Source organism: Larimichthys crocea, chromosome VIII (assembly GCF_000972845.2).
Source record: "Larimichthys crocea isolate SSNF chromosome VIII, L_crocea_2.0, whole genome shotgun sequence".
In the NCBI taxonomy this organism is placed as follows: Eukaryota; Metazoa; Chordata; class Actinopteri; family Sciaenidae; genus Larimichthys; species Larimichthys crocea.
The window spans coordinates 30903864-30921606 of NC_040018.1; the positions used below are offsets into that span (position 1 = coordinate 30903864).

General features: G+C 44.7%; 2 protein-coding genes across 7 annotated transcripts in view; both read right to left on the reverse strand.

The window, feature by feature from the left end:
• herc1 (HECT and RLD domain containing E3 ubiquitin protein ligase family member 1) overlaps positions 1 to 5507 on the reverse strand; it is a 49500-nt gene extending 43993 nt beyond the window's left edge. For all 5 annotated transcript variants that reach the window (XM_027281474.1, XM_027281475.1, XM_027281473.1 and 2 more), the window contains exons 1-2: positions 5148 to 5507; positions 476 to 1452 (exon numbers count right to left, since the gene is read on the reverse strand). In XM_027281474.1, the coding sequence (XP_027137275.1) occupies positions 476 to 1426 (951 nt within the window). In that variant the 5' untranslated portion in view covers positions 1427 to 1452; positions 5148 to 5507. The remainder of the gene's footprint in view (positions 1 to 475; positions 1453 to 5147) is intronic.
• Positions 5508 to 7528: 2021 nt separating this feature from the next.
• dapk2a (death-associated protein kinase 2a) lies at positions 7529 to 17108 on the reverse strand. Of its 2 annotated transcripts, XM_027281486.1 has the most exons (9): positions 16707 to 17108; positions 16479 to 16571; positions 12641 to 12862; positions 12290 to 12428; positions 11102 to 11231; positions 10300 to 10375; positions 10016 to 10168; positions 9893 to 9938; positions 7530 to 8596 (listed from the first exon to the last, which is right to left on the reverse strand). In XM_027281486.1, exons 2-9 carry the CDS (start codon positions 16538 to 16540, stop codon positions 7943 to 7945), a joined length of 1482 nt encoding a protein of 493 aa, XP_027137287.1. In that variant the 5' UTR covers positions 16541 to 16571; positions 16707 to 17108; the 3' UTR covers positions 7530 to 7942. The 2 variants fall into 2 exon arrangements, with proteins under 2 accessions (XP_027137289.1, XP_027137287.1); XM_027281488.1 differs by lacking the exons at positions 16479 to 16571; positions 16707 to 17108 and adding an exon at positions 14533 to 14555 and having other exon boundaries at positions 7529 to 8596.
• Between the last annotated feature and the right edge of the window lie 635 nt (positions 17109 to 17743).

Genomic DNA, 17743 nt, shown 5'->3' on the forward strand with positions numbered 1-17743 from the left:
ATGTCATGCAGTTACAACAGCTGCTCTTTTGGGGGCAGTAGCACCAGGGTTCACTTGCAAGCGGACCGAGACCCACGTGTTCAGGCGGACCTGAGTTCTCTTGTTTGGTCCACACCAGAGTTGAGGTGAGCTTTCACACCTGAGCCGGACTACGAGGAAACGAACACTGGTCCGTTTAAACCGCACCAAACAGCACTGGTGTGAAAGCACCGTTACAAAAGTTGGATCGATTTCTCCGCCGTTGCGTATTTTTGGGGACAATGCTGCAAGTGAACTGCAGTCCTGGATCCTGACGGAATATACCCTAAATTCCCAGCTACCATATGAGATCAAATCTGTTAGATGAATGTCTAATTTAATCTTCCACAGAAGCTGTGACGCATTTTTAATCCCTCCTGACAGCTCAGAGTCGTCTAAGAAGACGTAAGATGTTTCTGTAACGTCTGATTGGCCAGTGTCGTTGAGGTTTACTCACCAGAGAGCGTCTCATCTGCATGAGGATGTTCATGAAACAGTCGTAGCCGATGAGCCCCTCCTGGTTTGTTAGCACCTTGTTCTCCTCCATCGTGCTGACCACGGCTGATGCAGCCAACGCCATCTCTATCCACTCCAGCAGGTAGCGCAGGGAGCCTCTCTGCGAGGCCAGCCCGAGCAGGAGCTCTGAGGCCAGCCGCCGCCCTAAAATATCCGCCCCGGAGTTCGGCATGGTCACTCCCTTCAGGAAGGTGGTGACCTGGGCCAGGCAGTCCAGGCCCATCGGCGGGATCTTGCTCTCGTTGGCCAGAGAGAGAGGCGGCAGCGAGCTGACCACGTCGATCGCTGTGTGAATGACGTCGTTGCACAAGTTTATGTTGCCTCCGGGACCTCCGCCGGGGCCGGGTGGAGGCGGCATCATCCAGCTCTGGCGCAGCAAGGCGAACAGGAGACTGAGGCCCGTGCGGACGCCCATCTCGATGAGGGCGTCGGTGCTGGAGCGAGGCCGCTCGCTGACGGAGTGCAAGTCAGCTGAGCCCGAGTTGTTCTCCGGTGAGTGCTGCTGCTGCTTCACCTTCCCCTTGTCGTGGTACTTGTTGGAGAGCGCGTAGAAGATGCGCTGCAGCACCAGCACGCGTTTGCGCAGGGCGGCTGCGAACGGCGAGTCGGAGCAGACCATCTTGGCCAAGGCCAGCTGGCTGCTGAGGAGAGCATCCAGGTAGTGCTCCTGCTCATCACTGGAGAGGGACTCGCGCTCAAAGTCTGGAAGCTGGGGGCCCTTCAGACACAGCACCTGCTGGGGAAGCAGCACGGCCTCTTTGTTGGCCAGCAGCTTCGAGTAGAGCACCGAAACTCCCTCCCGCGTGGCGATGGACTCGCTGTCCTCTGTGATCCATGAGCTGTTCAGGTGCTCCAGCCATTTCAGTTTCACCGGGGGGATCATTAAAGCCATGGCATGTCACTCTGGAGCCATCAGTCCTGGAAACAGCACAACAAACATTAATAACAAGCTTATGTAACATTAAAGGGTCCCGCCCCCTTTCACTCTGTTCTCCAATCATATGCCGCAGTCAACAGTTGGGGGGGGTTCGGTGCCTTGCTCAAGGGCACCTTGGCACCTCTCCAGCTACCAGTCCACCTTCCATATTTTGGTCCATACTGGACTTAAACCAGCCACCCTTCCAGTTCACAAGCCCAGCCTCTATGGACTGAGCTACCACTGCTATAATATTAGCTGCTTACCCAGTGTGCTCCTAATATTACCGTATTTTCCGGACTATAAGCTGCTGCTTTGTTCCCACGCTTTGAACCATGCGGCTTATACAAAGATGTGGCTTTTCTATTGATTTGAACACAACACGCACGACAAATTATTGACAGCGAATTATTTTCACCCCCTCGTCATGGAAAGCACACGAAGAAGTTCGTATGACGCAGCTTTTAAGTTGAAGGCCGTCGATCTGGCTATCCAGGAAGGAAACAGAGCTGCTGCACGTGAGCTTGGCGTTAACGAATCCATGGTGAGACCTTTTACTGACGTGTTACAGGCACTGTTCGGAAACAATCAGCTCAGGGAATATATACAAACATTTACGGTACAAAATCTTTCTGTGTATCTGGTAAATATCTCATTTCTCAACCTGGATATCGGCGGCTTATATTCAGGTGCGGCTTATAGTCAGGTGCACTCTATAGTCCGGAAAATAAGGTAGATTGGTTAGCTTGTTAGCTCGCCAACTTAAAGACGTGTGACACCTTTTAACCATGTGATATGTGCGAACAGACGAGTTAGCATGTAGCATATCAAGCACAGGAAAGGAGAAAGCTGAGCTATGCTCATGTTTACAGGATGTTTATTCTGGATTTCACCTTTAATCTGAGTTTCAGAGGACAATGCAGCTGACGAGCCGGCTCATATTAGATTACACTGTATTGACAGGTGCCTCTAACTGAGCCGCCGCCTCCTCCACACACGCTTCTAACTCCTCTTTGGGCTGAAGTCTACAGATTTAACACGGAGTTTATGCAGCCAATCAGTGATGTGATTATCTGACTGCCTAAACAAACACGAGCACCGATGACGAGAAGGCAAACAGACTCTGTGCCGTCACGTCTGGATGTTAATGCTGTAAGGTCAGAGCGAACGTTACATTGTGCAACCTGATCACAGCGAGCAATCTGACATTTATAGATCCGATAAAAAAAAAAAAAAGGGCTCAGCGGTTTCTCGAAGACGACAGAACATAATAATTAATTAAGCTGTTTGTTACGTTGCAGTGTCGCTCTGATTTTATTTGTTTTAAGCTGGAGGGAGAGAGAGAGAGACATAAAACTTAGAGGAAAGCTTGAACTGAACACTGAGCAGTTCCTCTAACATCCACTTGAGGCTGGCTCCAGAAGTGAGTCAGTCTCCATAAGTCCCCATGTCCAAATGTCCAACTTCACAGCAGAAATAAACATGTTTACAGCCTGGTACAAAAAACAGTTTTGGTCTCTGTAGCTAATTTCCCCGTTCATGACAACTGTACTGAGGGTGAATTTATATACAGCTCACCTGTTCAGGTTATATTAAGGCTTAAAGTTATGCAGGATTAAGAGCGTGGACGCTTTGATTGACAGGTGGGTGTCGTCACAGATACGGCGTCGATTCTTTATGCTGTCCGTGCAAATTTAAGGAACCACGTTAGCTGTTTTAACCCGGAGCTAAGACGTGAAATCATAAAGAATAAAAGCAAGCAGCGAATTAGCCGAGAAAGCTGTCCGTCGACTTTACTGTCCAACTCAGCTGTGCTTGAATTAACCAATGAATGGACGGCGTATCCGTGACATCACCCACCTGTCAATAGGGATGGGAATTGATAAGATTTTTATGATTCCGATTCCATTATCGATTCTCATTTGGGAAAAACAGGAGAACAAACAGTTTGATCAGCATCAACTTTGTTTAGTTAGAAGTATCACGACCTTACAAAACCAACAGTGAGGTCAGCAGAGGCCCACAGCCTGGATAATAACAATGTGTAACTACCTTCAGTAGTAACCACAGAGGTGCTCATAGCCTGGCTGCTGCCGCTGCTGCTAGGTTGAGATGCATCTCCAGTCCGAAGCGTGTCAAAAACACGACATTCATTTCAAAATATTGCACGTTGTGTGCACAAATGTTTCTGCATGTTCGTCGTGTTCCCTCCTGACGCTGTTCTCTCCATTTTGCAAAGATTGCAAGTCGCCCTGTTGCCGTCTGTTTTGGTCAAATGCAGCCAAACTTTGGAGCGTTTGAACCGAGTGGGTGACATTGTTACTACTGATGTACTGCACGTGAGAAACTTGCGGAAGTTACATGACGTAATTCGTGAATCGATAGATAAGCTGCCAAACGATTCCATGGAATTTAAACACACGGAACCGGTTCTCAACAAGAACCGGTTCTCGATTCCCATCCCTACCTGTCAATCAAAGCGTCCACGCTCTTAATCCTGCATAACTTTAAGCCTTAATATAATGTGAACAGGTGAGTTGTATATAAATTCACCCTCAGTACAGTTGTCATGAACGGGGAAATTAGCTACAGAGACCAAAACTGTTTTTTGTACCAGGCTGTAAACATGTTTATTTCTGCTGTGAAGTTGGACATTTGGACATGGGGACTTATGGAGACTGACTCACTTCTGGAGCCAGCCTCAGGTGGACGTTAGAGGAACTGCAGGTTTTTCTTTTTTTGATGCATCCTGAATCGCTGACAGGTGAATCACGAGTCCTGCTGGCACACATATGTGAGCTTTATATGTGTGCCTGCTGCTGGCACACACACACACACACACAGCTGAACCGTCCAGTTCTGGACGGTGTCAGAGCTGTAAATCACTGACATTTATGTGTGCCTGCTGCTGGCACACACACAACCGTTTCTGGACGGTTCAGCTGTGTGTGTGTGTGCCAGCAGCTGGCACACATATAAAGCTCACATATGTGTGGCAGCAGCAGGCACACATATAAAGCTCACATATGTGTGCCAGCAGCAGGCACACATATAAAGCTCACATATGTGTGCCAGTAGCAGGCACACATGTGAAGCTCACATATGTGTGCCAGCAGCAGGCACACATATAAAGCTCACATGTGTGCCAGCAGCAGGCACACATATAAAGCTCACATATGTGTGCCAGCAGCAGGCACACATATACAGCTCACATATGTGTGCCAGCGCAGCTAACCACCGGCACTTAGCCGTGAGACAGCGGTTGTTGTTGTCAGGCTTCGGAGAGGTGTAGGAACGGCTACCAGAGCTGTAAATCACTGACACCACAGCACACACACAGCTGGTGTCACAGCCCTGACAGCAGCCTCGCTGGCTCCGGTCTCACACCGACACTTTGAGCACAAACACACCCCGACAAAAGGCGACTGTCAGCGGACGCCACTGTTTACGTTAGCTCGCTGTAGCGTTAGCTCACGTAGCAACGCGTTAAAAAACAAAAAAAAACCCGCATAAAAACAGGTGAAACACGCGGACAGGTGCGTGACAGCGGGTTCATTAACGAGTCAGGGAGTCACACAGGTGTGCAGATGACCCGCTGTTAGCTTATTTAGCCCGGTATTATCTGCTGTATCATAGCAGGTTAGCACGCTAGCCTGTTAGCTTTACCCGGGTTAAAACAGAAAATGTCTCGGCTCACCAGTTAACTGTCTCCTCTTCTTCTTCTTCTTCTTCTCACACAAGAGCCGAGCCGTGCTTCATGGCGTGCGCGCTGAAATATCCGTGCTAAGTGTTACTGTGAAAGGAGCCGGAGCCACGCATGGACGTCCATGCCTCCGCCCGCCTCTGTCGCTCTGTCTCCGGTCTGCCTCTCAGCCACAGCCCCTCACCGAGCCCCAGCGCAGGGGCAGGGCGGGGACCTGTCTGTCTCTCTATCTGTCTGTCTGTCTCTCAGTCTGGTTATCTGTTTGTATTACCTGCCTGTCTGTCTGCCTTCATGTGTGTGGCATTCACGCCCACGCAGACAAAGGGGCTCCGGAACAAACACAGTGCCGTGTCACCGTTACATGTCAGTGTCAGCACATGTATGATGGAATAACTGTGTTTACATCAGTTCATGTCAGGATGTGACAGCTGATCCATATTTACACATCATGTCTGCATGAGACCATCACAATCATAATGATAATGAGATGATTTCGACTCATACAGCACTTGGTTGTATTTAATTTTGCTTTTAGATGTAAACAAAGGTGAACTCATGCAATTGTTTATTTATTTATTTTATTTTTGAGGTGGGAGTTGGTGATTTTGTGTGTCTGTTCCTTTGTGTGTCTTGTTTGTGAAATTACACATATAAAAAAGACTTCAATAAAAATAGTTAATAAAATAATAATAACAACAACAATAACAACAACAACAACAATAATAATAATAACAACAACAATAACAACAACAACAACAATAATCTCATTATAATGTGAGAATAACTTGTTAATACGTGAATATATCTCATTATAACAAGAAAATATCTCATTATAATGTGAAAATAACTTATGACTCGAAAAACATCTTTTTAGAACAACAAACTATAACTTCATCGTGTGTTGTTGACCTGTTTTTATTGACTTCCATAGAGGATGATTAAAGCAACAACATTTATTTAAATTATAATTAGTCAAATTCAAAAAGATTGTATTCAAATTACATTAGAGACTTTAATAATCCCTCAGTGGGTAAATTCACTGTAAACTGTGATGGCGTCATAAAATGTCACGCGTCTAAAAAGGAGGTTTGTGTTATCTCGTCAGTGCAGACACACACACACACACACACACACACACACAGTTTATCTCATCACAGCTCCTCTTTTTAAGGAGTGTCCATTAGAGAGCTCAGACAGGGAATGCAACCCCCTCACCTCACCTCAGCTCAGCTCAGCTCAGGTGTACTGCAGCAGAGATGCAATCATCTCCTTAAACCTCTACTACTACTACTACTACTACTACTACTACTACTACTGCTACTCCAGATGATCGTCCCATAAATACAGACATGCTCTCAGAATAGTAGTGAGTATCTGAATATGGAGTGGCAGCAGCTCTCTCTCTGGGTGTTGGTTTCAGGAGGTGCTGCCTCCCTCCTGGTCTGAAGTGTCTGTGATCGGTTTCCCCTCAGGCTGCTCTTCACCTCACCGGGTCACGACTAACACCCCATGGCTGACACGCTCATTAGCACCATGATTCAGCAGCTGGAGCCTGAGAGGAGCCACTGCAACTTTGATTTTTGTGAGTTTTAAATAAAGTCTCACATTTACTCTTCTCCAGTTACTTTGCCTGCTTGCCCAGCTCCTGTTCTTGCATGACACTGGCTCTGCTCCCCATCAGCATTTCCTGTGAACCTCCTCTTCTCCCCAGTGCTCTGAGCTCACAGACTGGGCAGCACCAGCTAACAAACTGAGCTAACAGCAGCTAACAGCAGCTAACAAACTGAGCTAACATTAGCTAACAAACTGAGCTAACAACAGCTAACAAACTGAGCTAACATTAGCTAACAAACTGAGCTAACAGCAGCTAACAAACTGAGCTAATGTTAGCTAACAAACTGAGCTAATGTTAGCTCACAAACTGAGCTAACAGCAGCTAACAAACTGAGCTAACAGCAGCTAACAAAATGAGCTAATATTAACTATCAAACTGAGCTAACAGCAGCTAACAAAATGAGCTAATGTTAGCTAACAAACTGAGTTAATGTTAGCTAACAAACTGAGCTAACAGCAGCTAACAAACTGAGCTAATGTTAACTAACAAACTGAGCTAACAGCAGCTAACTGTTAGCTCATGTTAGCTCAGTTTGTTAGCCGGGATGCCTGGACTGTGAGCTCAGAGCGCCGGGGGAGTGTTAATGTTTGTACCACACGCTCAGCTAGCGCACAGTGTAACCGGGCTTAGCAGACTTCATGGACATAATGGCAGAGGAGAAGAGAGCGAAGAGGACATGCTAGCTAATGTTAGCTCCGTTTATTAGCTGCTGCTAGCTAATGTTAGCTCCGTTTGTTAGCCGGGAATTTGGACTACCAGGAAGAAGAGGAGGTTTTCAGGGAATGCTGATAGGTAGCGGAGCCGGTGTCATGCCAGAACCCGAGCTGGGATAACAGGTAATATGATGGACATGATGGCAGAGGAGAAGAGAGCGAAGAGGACGCTGATGGAGGAGCTGCTGGGTCTGCTGCTGGGGACCTGGGTGATGGTTGGCTGCTCATGTTGGGCAGTTTTGATCTACTCTATATGGAAATCATGAAATATATCAATAAATCCATGGCAACAATATAAGTGTAATGTTTTTATATTAAGCTGTCACAGACAAAATCCACATTTTAAAAAGATATTACAGCACAACAGACTGACTCAAAATGATGAGTTGAAGACACCTTCAGCATGAAAATCATATAAAATATTAAATTATAAACATTGCGGCCTCTCGTGAGGCGACTCTTCATCTCTGCTGTCCGGTCTCAAAGTCCAGGTTGATGCCGGACAGCAGCTCTCCTCCACACGAGCGGTTCAGCAGCTCCTTCAGGGCTTCGTTCACGTCGTTGTTGAAGACGGTGGAGAAGCTGCAGTTGGGGTAACCTCCACCGCCTCCGTCCGTGGGAAACGAACCCATCACGTCCTGCACCCACTTCAGCTCGTTGCTGAGCTCCAGGCGCAGAGCGTCGAAGTGGCTCTGCCTCTCCTGGTAGCGGCTGCTGACGGCGCTGAGGCTGCAGCTGAAGGCCTCCATGTCGTCCTGCAGGCTCCTCTTGAAGGCCTCCACCTTGCGGAACTCGTAGCGGATCTGCGAGAGCTCGTGGCGCACGCCTTCGCTCTCCTCCTTGTACCACGCCTCCTTCTCGTTGTATATGGACACCATGGCGTCGATGTCTTCCTGCAGGGAGTCGTGGGCTGCTGCCAGGCTGACGAACGAGCCCTCCATCTGGTCAATGTCCTCCACCACCTGGGCGAAGCGCTCAAAGTTCACGTAGGTGTTGTTGGGCGGCATGCTGGAGTGGGACTTGATGGTGTACTCCCTCAGGCGCTTTGTCTTCAGCTGGCGTCGCTCCCGTTTCTTGGGCTCCTGGGCTTTGTTCTCCTCCTTGTGCTCGTTGGACTTCAGGGAAGAAGGAAGCGTTAGTAACATCTCTTCACTGTCTCATGGCAGGTGTGAAACACACAGGTGTAAGGCAATAAAGCAGAAGGGGAATCACACAGTGCTCAAAGATGAATGCTGTCAGATGTTGTTTCAGAGCTCACTGTAAACTAAACGTTGGTCGACCAGTTGCTCCACCTTTCAGCTCTTTCTCCAACTTAACTAACTCAACTTTTACATTTTGGTGCCTGCATGTCAACGTACCGTACTTCTACGTGCTCCAATGTTTTCATTTGCTTTTCTTACTTTGTGTTTTTGGCTCATTAATTTCAAATCTCTGTCTAAAATACAGACTGCGATCACGTCGAGTCAGAGGCCAAAAGAAAAGAAAATACATATATATTAATCCTTCTGTGTACCGATGAGCTTAATAATAAATACTCATTAGTTTCACTCACATTTCCGTCATTCTTCAAAGCTTTAGTCGATGAAACGTCATCAAAGTTTAGTCAAAATGTTTTCAGTGTTTGTGTGACGTGTATTTAACGAAGGGTTACTTCTTCTGATACTTTTCAACAATTAAAAACACGTCTGGAAACATCTGTCTGTCTATTCGTCATGATCTTCTCACTGCCGTCGTCCCGTGAGCGCTCTGAAGAGCTTCTGAGTTTGTCGTTACGGTTAATTAACGGATATTTTTGCGTGTTGTTCGCTGCAGATTGGCTCCCTCCGTTTTCTCTGACGTACTGCAGGATGTCATCGTGAATTTTTAAAATTTCACTCTTATCTCATCAACAAAATTGTATTTTGTTTGATCACAGATCTTTTCTGTGCTCGTCACTGTTTCACCTTCGTCGTGGAAAAAGGTCGTTCATCAACATTTTTCATCAGTGACATGAAGTGCTGAAACAGTGACTGTGGTTTCCTGTCTGGGCTCTGCTCACCTGGAGTTTCAGGGCTTCATTAACAGTTAATTAAAACAAACAGATTGGTTAATGTCAAGCAGACATTCAGCTCGGTCAAGCTGCATAATTATCAAATATATTCCCACAATGTGTATTTTCTAATCTGGATCTGGACAAACAGGATCAACATCCTGGTTGGGTTGATGAGGTCGAGTGCACGGGGACAGTTTGGACCATGAATCACAGCTCCGGTCTGGAGCTGCTCGGCCTCAGGACTTTGTTTGATTATTCAGCACATACATAATCGATCTGCCTGATACAGCTACAGCGCACACGGCTGTGAGGCTGTAAATCTGTGACGATGAGCCAGCGATAAAATTAAAACACACAGAAATGCGTCTGTAGACTTTACCTTGATCCACGGGTGATTCAGCGCATCTTGAATTGTTAATCTCTTCCTGTAAGACAAAACACTGAGATGAAGCTGAACGTCTGTCTGATGCTTAAAAAGTGTCGTTCACGCTCGAGTTCTTACTTCTTATCTTTCTCCAGCAGCTGGCTGATAAATTTCTTGGCCAGCTCGCTGGTGTGACAGAAGAACTCCTCGTCAAACTCATAATTTATGGCTGAGATGTTCCTCAGCGTGTCCTGCTTGGTCTCCCCGAGGAAAGGTGAAGCACCGCTCAGCCTGCAACAAAACACGAGAGGACGGGAGGTTCATCACCTGTCTGAAGGACGCTGCAGAGTAAAGTCACATCAGAGCACGTGTTCAGTGCGGCGTGGTGGAAATGAAGCTTTTGTTATGTGAGGTTCACTTGCAGGATGTAGGTGATGACCCCGATGCTCCACATGTCTGCTTCCAGTCCCAGCGGCTCGTAGTTGACGATCTCCGGAGCTTAAAAGACAAACAAACGACGGTCAACGTGAATCTCTGTGAAAGGATCTGAAGAATCAGCAGCCTTCTGTTCAGGTCGACACTTCCAGACACTCCAAACCTCAAATATCACAACTCCTGGACTCCTGTGCTCGAGTCAGGGAGGTCTGAAGGACGTTGGGACGGAGACGATCGAGGACTTTTCCATTAATTAATTAAAGTTTCAGGTCATTCATTTCTAAAAGTTCAATTTAAAGGGACCTTCCTGTCTCTCGCAGTCATCAGATGTAGACTCGTCGTTTCTTTCCCAAAGTTGCAGAAATTTGGGGAGGAAATATTATTAGTTTATTCAGGGTTCAGTGTTTCTGTATGGTTTTAATGATGATATCACTTCCTGTCTTTATTTACTCTGATTGTACATTTGGGTTACATGGGAAACTCCTCTCGCCCAGATTCAGATGGATGGAGAAAATATAATCTGAGTTGTTAAATAGAGGGTTGCATGACAAAAGCAGGAGTCTATCCCAGGTGACTCAGAGGCAGGTTACACCCTGGACACGTCGCCAGATGAGCTGCTGACAGATTCACCAATTAACCTGCTCGTCTGTGGCCTGTGAGAGGAAGCCACGCAGACACAGAGAGTCTTTTTTTATCCACCCTGAGCACCGTGAGCTGCTGTAACAAGTGAACTTGTGTCAATCAATAAAGTCCATCTTATGTTATTTATTTGTAATGGACTCGTCTTACCTACGAACTCAGGTGTTCCAAAGATGTTTTTGAACTCGACCCCGGCTTCGATCTTGTGGGCGAGACCGAAATCGATGAGTTTGATTCTCGGCAGTGGCACGTTCTTGTCCAGCAGCATGATGTTTTCAGGCTGCAGACAGACAGACAGACAGACAGACAGACAGACAGACAGACAGAAGATTAAAGTCTTGATTTAAACTACGCCACCTGGTGGAATAAATCTTCCTTGTGGATTCAGTCCAGAGGCTCGAGTCAGTGAACTCCATCAAACATCCAAAAATCAGTCTTAGAGTCTCAGACTCGACTCAAATCACAACGAGCAACAACATCTGATATTTCTGGATCAAACGTCAAACACCAGAATCACTCAACTCCTGCCAGCTCAACGTGAGAACAGATCGCAACCACCCACAACAAGACGACACAGTCACCTCATCTGAACAACTGATCCAGAACCGTCAATACAAGTAATCATGTACTGCAGTTCCTCTAACGTCCACCTGAGGCTGGCTCCAGAAGTGAGTCAGTCTCCATAAGTCCCCATGTCCAAATGTCCAACTTCACAGCAGAAATAAACATGTTTACAGCCTGGTACAAAAAACAGTTTTGGTCTCTGTAGCTAATTTCCCCGTTCATGACAACTGTACTGAGGGTGAATTTATATACAACTCACCTGTTCACATTATATTAAGGCTTAAAGTTATGCAGGGTTAAGAGCGTGGACGCTTTGATTGACAGGCAGCTTGTTTGACAATCAAAGCACCATTCGGTCCACATCTTTTAGATTAGTCAGGCGGTGACAGAGGCAAAACTACCGACATGGAAGCAGCTTTCTCAGAAACCCGTGGCTGACGTGACGGAAACGACAAAAGTCCTTAAAGTGCTCAAGTGCTCGGTGAAGAACAAACGAAGACAAAGGCAGGAGACATCGTGTTTTGTTGTTTCGTTAACTGTCACATGGCTGACAGCTGCTTGTACCTTACATAACCTCAAGATAAGATCGAGCATTCGGTCTTAAGACCATCATTTGCAGATTTTGTTGTTGTTGCTCAAACAGCCTTCGGGCAGGAACACATAAAATAACAGATCATGCTGAGTGACAAACTCGTGAAACAAGCTGAATTGTCTGAGTTAATCTCAGTGTGACCTTCATGTTGTCTGTGTGCAGTCACGACAGCGTGGACGAACCTTGAGGTCGAAATGAGCGATCTTTCTGGCGTGGAGGTAGTTCACCCCCTCCAGGATCTGCTTGATGAACTGCGTGGCCTCTTCCTCGCTCAGAGACTCTTTCTGCGCCAGGAAGTCAAACAGCTCGCCTCCGGAGACCCTGAAACGGACACGAATCATCCAGGAAGACTTTTAAACCGATGTTAATAAACCTGCAAATGCTAAATGAAACTGGTGTGCATGGTTCCTCAGTGTAGATTGACCTCTGACCTTCAGAATAAGAGCATGTCGAGAGTTGAACACACATTTTCTGACCTCTTATTAGCCTGTGCTTTTATTTTATGACAGCTAAATGCTGCGTCCGTCACTCACAGCTCCAGGACAAGCACCACGTCGGTCCGGTTCTCGTAGACGTCGTGCAGCGTGACGATGTTGGGTTGCTGAATCTGCTGCAGGATGTCCACCTCCCGCTCGATCTCCTCCCGCCGCACCCCTCGAGAGCTGGCCATGCTCTGCCGCTTCTTGATGAACTTGGCGGCGAACGGCAGCCCCGTGCTCTTCTCTCTGCATTGTTTCACGATGGCAAACTGCCCGCTGACACACAGAGAGGTGCAGAGATTCAGGTCTGATGAAGTCAGCGATTAAAACAACAACAGCAACTTTCCTCTGATTCGTACGTCTGTTCTCACACTATGTAACTTTGAGAAGTACGTAACGCTTTACGGCACTAAGTCACACAGCAGCAACTATTTCACTGATTCTGGTGAAACTGGATCATATTTTATGGAGGAAATGTTTTCTGGTTTTCCCTCTGATGTCCTCCGGCTGCTCCGCCTCAACTCTCTGTGATTTACAGAGTTTATGATGGACAGTGAAGTAAACTGCTGACAGCTGTAGCTGCTGTTAGCTCATGTTAGCTCAGTCTGTTAGCTGCTGTTAGCTCATGTTAGCTCAGTCTGTTAGCTGCTGTTAGCTCATGTTAGCTCAGTCTGTTAGCTGCTGTTAGTTCATGTTAGCTCAGTCTGTTAGCTCATGTTAGCTCAGTCTGTTAGCTGCTGTTAGCTATTGTTAGCTCAGTTTGTTAGCTCCTCTTAGCTATTGTTAGCTCAGTTTATTAGCTCCTCTTAGCTATTGTTAGCTCAGTTTGTTAGCTCATGTTAGCTCAGTTTGTTAGCTACTGTTAGCTCCATTTGTTAGGTGCTGTTAGCTAATGTTAGCTCAGTTTGTTAGCTCAGTTTGTTAGCTCATGTTAGCTCAGTCTGTTAGCTGCTGTTTTACTAATGTTAGCTCAGTTTGTTAGCTGCTGTTAGCTCACGTTAGCTCCATTTGTTAGCTGCTGTTAGCTTATATTAGCTCAGTTTGTTAGCTGCTGTTAGCTTATATTAGCTCAGTCTGTTAGCTACTGTTAGCTATTGTTAGCTCAGTTTCTTAGCTTCTGTTAGCTCACATTAGCTCAGTTTGTTAGCTAATGTAAGCTCAGTTTGTTAGCTGCTGTTAGATATTGTTAGCTCAGTTTGCTAGCTCCTGTTAGATATTGTTAACTCAGTTTATTAGCTGCTGTTAGCTCATGTTAGCTCAGTTTGTTAGCTGCTGTTAGCTTATATTAGCTCAGTTTGTTAGCTGCTGTTAGCTTATATTAGCTCAGTCTGTTAGCTACTGTTAGCTTATATTAGCTCAGTTTGTTAGCTGCTGTTAGCTCATGTTAGCTCCATTTGTTAGCTACTGTTAGCTTATATTAGCTCAGTTTGTTAACTGCTGTTAGCTTATATTAGCTCAGTTTGTTAGCTGCTGTTAGCTCATGTTAGCTCAGTTTGTTAGCCGGGCTGCCTGGACTGTGAGCTCCGAGGGGAATGTGTTTGTACTACAGATGTTTTGGAACAGCAAGAAGAGGATGTTGGGGGTGTCGTTTAGCTCAGTTGGTAGAGCAGCCGCCCCGTGTTCAGGGTTTGAATCCGACCTGTGGCTCTTTCCCACATGTCATTCCCGTCACTCACTCTCTCTCCACATTCCTGTCACTCTTCAGCTGTCTATCGAAAATAAAGCTTAAAAATGCCAAAAAAAATCTTTAGAAGAGGATGTTGACAGGAAATGGGTGGATGATGGGAGCAGAGCAGATAACAGCGGATAATGTAACCGGGCTCAGCAGCTTCTATGCACATAATGGCAGAGGAGAAGAGAGTGAAGAGGACGCTGACGGAGGAAGCTAAGAAGAGAAAAGGAGAGAGTGAGCGAGCAAGAAGCCGCCGGACAAGAGTAAATCTGACTTTTAGTGGTTGGTGAGAGCTTCTGGATGACTTTAGTTCATGATTTTGGAGAAGCTGGACCTGATAACGGATTTTAAAACGTTGATCAGTGTGAAATATAACATGACGAGGTAGAAAAGTGAAAGATATTGTGGTCTGAAATATAACATGACGAGGTAGAAAAGTGAAAGATATTGTGGTCACATTCTCAAAAAACAACTATATTTATTTATTTCTCTGTTTATACACTATAATGTGATTTATTATTTGTATTTAATTTATTGAACCAGTCTCTGGTGTTTCCACACTTTAGAATAATAAGATCCTCAGTTTGTGTTTTTGTTCATTAAGGGGTGGTGGTGCGCCTCCACGTCCGCTGAAATGAAGCTTTGGTTTGAAGGCAGGGCACAAACTCACAGAAGGTGTTTTTCTTTGAGTTGATCTTGTCTGAGCTGAAAGACAAACTTAGCTGAAACAGGTTTAAGTAGACATACATTTAAGTAGTAAACACTTTTTACTGTCAATATTTAGATATTTAGCAGAGTTTGTCCTGATGGGGGCGCTCCAATCAAAGGAGAAAATGACAAACTTCTCCACACGGTTCGTTTTCCTCCATACACACAGTTATCCTGTTGATATGTTGCCTCGGGCTGTGGTGGGACTGGCTGTGATCTCTCCACAGCTTCAGTCTATTAAAGTCTGTCACTCACACTTCATGTCTGGGTTTTAATGTGGTTAAGGAATAAAAAACATCAGGGCTTATATGACTTTACAGCTGCACCTAGTTCTTCTCACTTGACTGGTGTGTAAGCCAACACTCATTTCCTCCTGCGCAGCCAGTCTGGGAGTCGATATATAGCCCCTGCTAAAGATAGAAGAAGAGCACGCTTTAAAAAAGCAGCCTGACGTGCGCAGCAGTTGTCTCCACACGACAACAAAACAGAGGCCTGGAACACGAGCTGCTTTATTGACGATCAAGAGTCGATCAGGAAGTTTACTGCAGTTCAATAAACAAACAGAAAAGTGACGCGAGGGGCAAGGGGCAGCTTTCAGCACGCAGTTAATGAGTCATTTTCACACCGTTATAGCCCGGCAATAACCGAGCAGTGTGACTTAGTGCCCTCGAGCAAAGCAAACTTCAAACTTTACACCAACGCTGATGTCAGGGTTCAAATATATTCACGTCTGACTCACTGTTTAGTACAAAACTGAGATATTATGCTCACAATCAGGATGTTAATTCTTACATTTACATATAGGTTAGATGCCCATTCATCTTTATAAATAGTTTATTTTTATATTCAGCTCAGTTTTATTTATACAGCAGCAAAATAATAATAGAAATGATTTAGTCTGGAGCAGGTCTAGACTGTTCTCTATATAGTATTATTTACAGAGACCCAACAATGCCCACCATGGGCAAGGACGTGTGTGTGTGTGTGTGTGTGTGTGTGTGTGTGTGTATGTATGTATATATATACACATATGTACATACATACATGTATATATATACACACATATGTACATATATACATGTATGTATGTACATATGTGTATATATTTTTTTTTCTGTTGTTTATTTTCTTTTTGTGGAGCTCTGTGATGTTATGCATGCGTGTTACCTTAATTGAATTAAATAATAACAAATAAATACACTATAACTACATGAGTTAGTTTTTAGTTGTACTTCAGTTTTTCAGAATCAGAAATACTTTAATAATCTCAGGGGGAAACTATTTTATTTAGCTAAGTTATTTCATATCAGGTGCGGTGTTGTAGGTGTAGGTGTGTGTGGAATGATGGTGTTTAAGATATGATCTATATAGATTTATAGTTATTATATTATTTATCCGCTTTGGTGTTTTTTTTGACTCACTTACAGTAACATGGCACCATTGTATTTTTATATTATTATTATTTATTATTATTATATTATTAAAAGTAAATAACTGGATTTATATGTGTACCTTCCCAGCTCTTCACCGATCTCATAGAAGTCCTCCACTCTCTGCTGTTTGAATGGGTCCATGTTAGTTAGAAGAAGTCTTTCATGTCTTCACCTGTGAAATAAAAACAAAGTTATCTGTTAACAACTCCTTCATTAAACACGACATGACCGCAGCTAATGAAACACTGCATGTCACAGACGGCTGAGGTTAAACAGGAGCACAGCGGCGGATATAAACACGTCTCACCGGGTTAAAGACGTCAGGTCTCGGTCGTGGACACCGTGTCCTCCCCCGCTGCTGTCCGTCCTGTGAGTGTGAGTGTGTCCGTCGTTGAGTCCAGGTCAGCGCGGAGGAAGCGTTACACCAGACTCCATTCAAAATACCGCGAACACAACATGGCGCCGCCGCTTAGCTGACATGTATTAAACCACTCACTCTCCTCACAACATCACAGCTCTGACACTAAAAACACGATCTCAGGTGTTTTTATTTTAAGCCGAATTAAACACCCGATCGTAACAAATCGTAAAATGCATTTAAAAGTGTTAAATCTTGTATTTATCGGTTCAAATGTTTAATTAAACGTAGGATTCGCACTAATGTAAAGGAGGTTCTTAACATGGTACGACCCGCGTTACAGCTGCGCGCGCACCCCGCCAGTTGGCCCGGCCATCTGTTCAGCTCGCGCACGGAACTATGACACCTGTTGTTTCGCGCGCTCTGGCACACTGTGACGTCATCAAACATGTTTAAAATGTATGTATAAAATGTATATAATGTATAATATATATAATATATAATGTATATAAAATGTATTTCTTTGTTTTTTTTTAAATCAGCTTGATTATTTAAACACTTATTCATTTACACTTATTTATTACAATTCCATATTTTTTTTCATCGTATTACTATTGCTTTGAATTTTTCTTATGTTATTTTGCTTTATAGTATATTTTTATTCTTTGTTGTCACTTGTCACTTTGTGTAATGCTGCTGCTGCACTATAATTTCCCAGCTTGGCATAAATAAAGTATATCTATCTATCTATCTATCTATCTATCTATCTATCTATCTATCTATCTATCTATCTATCTATCTATCTATCTATCTATCTATCTATCTATTTTGATAAACCCATAGTCAACAATAAAATCACATGCTCATTAATATTTTTTTAAAACTTGTTGGCTCCGTATCCCGCTAAAATATTCTACTGGTTTAACGTTCACGTTACTCAAAGTGTCAGTCTTGTAGGTATAAATAATGGTGTCCCCATTTGAAAT